General features: G+C 35.0%; 1 protein-coding gene across 2 annotated transcripts; it reads left to right on the top strand.

Moving 5' to 3' along the window:
• Positions 1–1,363: 1,363 nt before the first annotated feature.
• On the top strand, positions 1,364–5,948 carry LOC132759895 (uncharacterized). Of its 2 annotated transcripts, none has more exons than XM_060751769.1 (2): positions 1,364–1,465; positions 4,632–5,948. In XM_060751769.1, exon 2 carries the CDS (start codon positions 4,647–4,649, stop codon positions 5,073–5,075), a length of 429 nt encoding a protein of 142 aa, XP_060607752.1. In that variant the 5' UTR covers positions 1,364–1,465; positions 4,632–4,646; the 3' UTR covers positions 5,076–5,948. The 2 variants fall into 2 exon arrangements, with proteins under 2 accessions (XP_060607752.1, XP_060607751.1); XM_060751768.1 differs by lacking the exon at positions 1,364–1,465 and adding an exon at positions 3,645–3,829 and having other exon boundaries at positions 4,632–5,947.
• The last annotated feature ends 1,348 nt before the right edge of the window (positions 5,949–7,296 follow it).

Raw genomic sequence — 7,296 nt, 5'->3', positions numbered from 1 at the left:
ATTAAGGCCTTTTATCGACTTAGAATCTTGGTTAAGTTTTTAGTACCAGTCCACTTTTTGACTGAACTGTTTGAGATATTAATTTGAAAGTTGGAATACTTGTTTACAATCATGATTCCCAAACATGTCCAGGAGAAGGTAATTCTGTCAAAGATTTTATTTGAATTATGGCCCTTAACTGTCAATGTTTTGTATTATAGGCAAGCACTAAAAAACTTAAAAAATCTAAAAAAATTCATTCCTATCCACTTGTTCACTTTACCATAAATTATGTCATATAAACATTGCTGTAATATTCAAGGGTATCAAACAACTAGTTCACTTTAAAAATACAGAGATTCTTGTATTGCCTTTTACTGCAAAAACTTTTTTTATTGGCAAGCAATAAAAAAGTCGAGCGCGCTGTCTTACGGACAGCTCTTGTTAACACTGCCTGGTCCAACATTGTTTATTTTAATTAAATTGAGCCAATAATACGATTTAAAAATAAATTCACATTTAAGTCTCGTTGTTCGTCTGCATTTTAATATCATAACATTGAAAAGAACGAAGTTTGATTTGATATAAATCACTTGAGCAAGGGGGATTTCACAGTATGAGCCTTTTATTATTTGTTTACTATTTTGACCTATTTTTGGTAATTTACGTGGTTTGTTAGCGCCGTTTGCGTTTAGAAAATTCCTTTTCATTTTACTTATAAAAACATTGTCAATTTTGTTTTATAAAAATTGCATGAATTTAGAGGAACGTACAAGTTCTAACGATCAACAAACCCGACCAAAGCTTACCAGCTGAAATGTCATACAAATAAAAAAAAAACAACATACTGTCAAACCTGTAAATAAAGGCCATCCAGCGGAGAGACAAAATATGGTCTGTATATAGACAAGTGGTCTTTATTTGGAGTTTATCTCATTCAATTTTATCAATTATGGTTTATCGAAGTACAAAAAATTGATAACCTTTATTTTTAGGATCATCTTTATTTGGAGATGGCCTTTAACACAGGTTATACTGTATGACTGTATACGTAAGTAATGTTGCATTTTAAGCGGATTAACAAATTGTTCATGCTATTTCAAGCAAAGGTGTACAAAGGTCTCTTAAATCTTTTATTTTATATGCCTTTGGTATATCCATTTGACAGATTGCATGGTTAAAAAAAGTAAATACAGCCAGATTTTTATTATTTTTAATCTCCCAGACAGGACAAAAAAGTCTTGTAAGGTCAGCCATTCTAATACTCTATCACTGCACGACATTATAGTTGGTAATCGCGGATTAAAGTCTGTAACATGACTTTACCTTGCAAATCCTGTCAACTGACAGCCCGGCACTATTTTAGATAATACCTCTCAGAAGACCTCTCCTATCTTTAAAGTCTATTTAGCATCGTATTATGAAATGTATGGAATAATGTTTTAAATAGTTGTAGGATCTTGTATTTATGTATTTTCTCATAACGGTATGTAAAAATAATTTTGTTTTTAAATCAGTAGTAAAATTAGTGTTTACAAGTGGAATCTAAATTCATTGTCAGTATTTCTAAAAAGTCTTCTACCGAGTCTTACATATACGAGTATAAAAAGCTTGTTTAAGAGAGTTTCGCTTAGTACGGTAAGGTGAACAAGCGGGGGGACTTTTGACTTTTTTTTGTTTTTTATTCAACATATCTAGAAATTGTTCTATTCATCAGCATTAAATATAGTCTCTATGCCCGTTGAGCATATCCGGTCTCAAAACTACAATTTCCTCAGAGCCCGTTTAACTCTTCCGGTGCATAATAAAAAACGCTCCATGCCAATATTACTCTCCTCAAAGCTGCTCTGTGCCAACATTACAGCCCTCAAGGCCTCGATCTTAGACAACATTACTGTCCTCAAGACCTCGATCTTAGACAACATTACTGCCCTCAAGACCTCGATCTTAGACAACATTACTGTCCTCAAGACCTCGATCTTAGACAACATTACTGTCCTCAAGACCTCGATCTTAGACAACATTACAGCCCTCAAGGCCTCGATCTTAGACAACATTACTGTCCTCAAGACCTCGATCTTAGACAACATTACTGCCCTCAAGACCTCGATCTTAGACAACATTACTGTCCTCAAGACCTCGATCTTAGACAACATTACTGCCCTCAAGACCTCGATCTTAGACAACATTACTGTCCTCAAGACCTCGATCTTAGACAACACATTACTGTCCTCAAGACCTCGATCTTAGACAACATTACTGCCCTCAAGACCTCGATCTTAGACAACATTACTGTCCTCAAGACCTCGATCTTAGACAACATTACTGCCCTCAAGACCTCCATCTTAGACAACATTACTGCCCTCAAGACCTCGATCTTAGACAACATTACTGCCCTCAAGACCTCGATCTTAGACAACATTACTGTCCTCAAGACCTCGATCTTAGACAACATTACTGCCCTCAAGACCTCCATCTTAGACAACATTACTGTCCTCAAGACCTCGCTCTATGTCAAAATTACAGTCCGCAAGTCCTCGCTCGGTTCCTAAATTACAACCCCCATTGCCTCGCTTAATGCAAACATTAGTCCTAGCTGAAGCCAACATCATAGTCTTTAAGGCTTTTCTTTATTATGCAAATATTACAGTCCTCAAGGCCTCGATCTATGACAACATAACAGTCCTCAAGCCAACATTACTGTCATCAAGGCCTAGCTTTATGCCAACATTACATTTCTCAATGCCTTTTATGCAAATATTTCACTTCTCAAGCTCACGCAATATGCAAACATTACATTTCTCAAGGCCTCACTCTGTGCAAACATGTCATTGATATTGTTTAAGCGATCGTTACATGCCAACATTGCATTTCCAATGCCAGCACTCATCCCTGCAAGTGCATGTTAGATTGTGCTTGAATACGAGGGAATTTCGTCAGATGTTGACAAATAATAAATATAATAAATGCGCTGTGTTTTCTTTATAATTTTTTTTTCCACAGTTTCAAGTTAGAAAAATCAAGAGTGAATCCCCCCCCCCCCCCAAAAAAAAAAAAAAAAAAAAACAACAAAAAACAAAAACAACAAAAAACAAAAACAAACACAGGTAAAAAAAAAATGAAATGAAATACTCTATTTTAGAGATACCCCACAGACCAAGTGTATTCCTATTTATGTTTATAAGTCTTCTGAAGGTATGACAGTAGAACTACAGGGGTCGTGACTTGGCTTTAATATATCTTACATTTCTTACATATATAGACTAAAAAATTGATCCGCAAACAAACGAATTAGCAATATTTAATCATAATATATAATAATATGTCAGACTTAAATATTTTACATAATCCTAGCACCCACTAAGTAAAACATTTACATCTATAAGAAATTTGGGGGCTGTTCCTTGCCACTCCTTGGGAGTTGAAACATTGCTATATTTTGACATATTTCATATCAAATATTACGTCTTTAAGGTGTAAAAACACAATGGATCAACTCGATGTCTGAAAATTTTGAAAAATGATACATATTTTGAATTCATCCCGTTTGATTATGCACGCGAAGTAGGTTTATTTAATCCGTTTATTTTGAATAGCCTAAATAGTCCAGTCTATTTTACGATATTAGATTTTGTCGGTTACAAACAATAGTATCACCCAAATATCTCGATACAGACAAATTAATTACGCGATTAGATAAAGAATTGTTTTTTATTGTATGCTAATTCATGAAGACTGTGTCTATGTGCTTCTAAATAGAAATATAGAAAATAAAGTTTATCTGAAGGAAATATATCATTTTTTAAAATTTAATCCATTAATAATAACAAAACACTTGTTGTAATATAAGGTATGCATTTTTTATCATTGGTTATTTATGATTTATTTATGTATTTATTTCGTTTTGATTGTTTATTTTATTATTTTTAGGTAAGGAGGTTGACATTTTTTATCGTTGGCAATTGCTTGTAATTAAACATTTCTTTCTTTCTTTCATTCTTTCTTTCTTTCTGTCTTTCTTTTCTTTCTTTCTTTCTGTCTTTCTTTTCTTTCTTACATTTTTTCTTTCTTTCTTCCTTTCTTACTTTCTTATTGTTTAAAAATGGAATAAAATAACAATAGGGGCATGTAGAATTGCATACAAAAATTGGATTGTCAAATGGTCATATATATCTGTTTAAATATGCAAGAAGATAAACATGTATACGTATATATATATAAATAAGCAACACATTCTTTTCTTAATTGATGGGAAAGGACTCTTAATATTTGAAAACCACGGGATTCGTCCACTAGTTCAAGTTACACCATTCAACACGCCGATTTATCCTGTATGTTTGTGAAATAGGCAAAGTTGTACGCCGGTTAATCCCGAATAAACAGGGTAACAAAACTCGGAAATGTAGGCACGGTTGAATTTGACAATGAAAATATAATTATATTGATTTACATTTAGGGTAGATTATTGCAGGACGTGTTTATACATTAGCACGTCCTTTCAGGCCTAAAATGCCCGGAAAAAACTTGCTTATTATTCATCACATTTATTCCAGTGACGTTCACCCCGTTCAAAATTATCCTATAAAAGGTCTAGCTGTTTCTAAGCCGAAGTACCTTAGTTGAATCGGTAAAAATCTCGTTTTTGTTTTCAGGGTTAAAATTTCAAAATGGAAGAAGAAAGTGTGAACGTCAGAACAGAGGAGCAAATTCGTACCAGTGTATTTGGAAGTAATATTGCAGAAGTTCATCTCGGTAATTATGACCATTCCATCACGCGGCCAACAGTTGCAAGTGCGCGAAAATCTGTTTTATGGTCACGTGAACGGAAGGTGTATGAAACGAGCAGCAGACGACGGCTTGATGAATTCAAAGGAAACCCTTACTTCCGGTTTGAATATCCCGAAATCCCTCGACATTGGCCGGGCACGTGGGCTGTAATGACATCACAAGATCTCGATGTTAGTGCTGGACGACTGTCCCGACCTACAACAGGGCGACCCCGTACATCGCCCCTACATACATGGATGAGAGGAAAGTTTAAAACACAGGACGATGTGCAACGGACAGTTAAAACACCAATGGTCATTGTTAATTAAATACTCAAAGAAAGTTGACTGTTTAACAGCGCACCAGAGAACACTTGTATAACCAGGAATCACTTGGAACAAGTGGAAATGTGCTCACTAATATGTCATTTAAAAGGGCGCATATGCACACTATTGCCATATTTTTTTGTTTGGCATTTCTTTATAAACAATGCCTCTTTTTTCGGTATTTATTCTTTGTCACATTCATTTATCTCAGCGATTGAATCAATTTGTTATGAAATTGAGCATTTAAAACATTAAGCATTTAAATTATCATGTCTTTGGACAAGCAGTCATAGACTCGGTCTCGGCGGTCATAGTACTTCATTAATAATTCATTTAATTTCAATAGTAGATCTAATAAATCATTCTTAACATATTTTGATGTCTCTTTGTAAAGGGCATAAAAGCTCCTTTTGTATACATAAGAATTGTTCAATTCCTTATTCTTAACCAAAGCCTTTCAACCATTCAAGTACCTTAATTAATCCGTTGAATTCTTGTCTATGCCAAAAGGACAACTCCAGTTGCCCTCACTGCGGTGCCGCATACCTGACCTCACATACTCAATGTTACTATTTATATACCGGGGTATCTCACAAGCTATGTACAGTTCTGGACACATTAAAAGCTTGACAAGACTCAGTTCAAAACGTGTTTTTTTTACCAAAATAAAGACTTAAATACGTTTCCTATAGTTTGTTCATTTTTACAAAGACAAAGAAATTTATGACAGTGGGGATATCACGGTTGTCCTACTTTTTGAGTTATCTATCCCTGAAAGAACGTGTCATACTCTTGGGTCTAAGTAAATTATGTTCACTGGTTAAAAATTTCATTCTTTGTCTCTGTGAATAATAAATGAATTATATTGGAAACGACAAAATACCTTTCATTGTTTACGTTTAAATATAACTTCTTTTGTGACAATTTTTTGAAAATATTATACTGTTTTGTAAAATTGTTAACGTTATAAGCATCTAACATGCTTTAAATTCTTTATTAAATCATTATGAAACACAGGTTTTTCCATTCTGACGAGAAAATAAACCGTCAAAAGCACCATTTTCTCGAGCCAACACTTTCTACACAATTTGTCTGATTCTTTTGCAGATTCGATTTTGTACATGGAGGGTCTTTCTTACACATTATAAAGTCCAAATCCAATCAATATGTCCGTGAGATTTCCGTGTGACATTGTTTTCTGGACGTCGATTTATTCTTTGTGTACTGAGTATATGAATTCTAGTAAAAAGCACCTTTTTCTCAAGCCAGCCCTTTTAACACAATGTGTCTGATTCTTTTGCAGATTCGATTTTGTACAAGATTGGAGGGTTATTCTCTCACATTATAAAGTCCAAAGCCCTAACCCATCAATATGTACGTGAGATTTCCGCGTGGCATGGTCGTTTTCTGGACCGTGGATTTGTTCTTTTGTGTTTGAAAATTCTCGTAAAAAGCACCATTTTCTCTTCTTTGAACTAACCCGTACTTGTGCCTTATGAGGAAATAGGATGGTCGTGACCAGAGTAGGGCTCGAACCCATGGTCCCTGTGTTGAGTGGCAGACACCTTTACCACTAGGTCATCGCTCCTTTGTGCTTTACGGGCTACATCTCAACGACACTGCAAGTCACAGTCATAGTGACTTTCTAGTCTTCCTGGGGGAGGAAGACCTAAGGTGCACTTCTGTGCAACGTTTAAGGTATGAGCAGGCTCACAAATAAACCACTGATTATCACAAACTACTTTTTCACATGAATGAATCCCAAGTCCCCGGATTGAACTTACTATATAATTAAGGGCTTGTAATTGTTCAATTTTAAAAGTTACATCATCACATCTGTCCATGGGTCTTATTGTTTCAGCCATCAGATTTTCCATACCCCCTATCCAATAGAATGTAACTGTTGGACATTCATTATCATCAGATACCCAGAGCCGAATCATTACCATTTATTATGCTATGTTAACCGTGGGTATCTAACGATGGACATATATATACAAATTAATATTTTGCAACAGATTGATACATTTAAAAGAGACCAAAGGTTAAGAATAAGCTCTTATAAGTAGCTAAACTGCAAGACCTTGAGGGTACCTCTGACGCCTTTGTGAGGGTCTCCTGACCAAAAGGTTGCCCGTGTTCCAGTGTGGGTCACGATAAATAAGCCCATAAACAAAGTTTTTAGGATTTTCAGAAATTGAAACTCGACCTACTAAAATGTCAT

Source organism: Ruditapes philippinarum, unplaced genomic scaffold (assembly GCF_026571515.1).
Source record: "Ruditapes philippinarum isolate M1 unplaced genomic scaffold, ASM2657151v2 ctg2478_1_1_1_1, whole genome shotgun sequence".
NCBI classification, from domain to species: Eukaryota; Metazoa; Mollusca; class Bivalvia; order Venerida; family Veneridae; genus Ruditapes; species Ruditapes philippinarum.
The sequence above is the reverse complement of the archived record's forward strand: the minus strand, read 5'-3'. Positions and strand labels throughout refer to the sequence as shown.

What these genes read in the sequence shown, in the direction of transcription:
- LOC132759895 (XM_060751769.1), top strand. Translation starts at nt 4,647, where the DNA reads ATGGAAGAAGAAAGTGTGAACGTCAGAACAGAGGAGCAAATTCGTACC.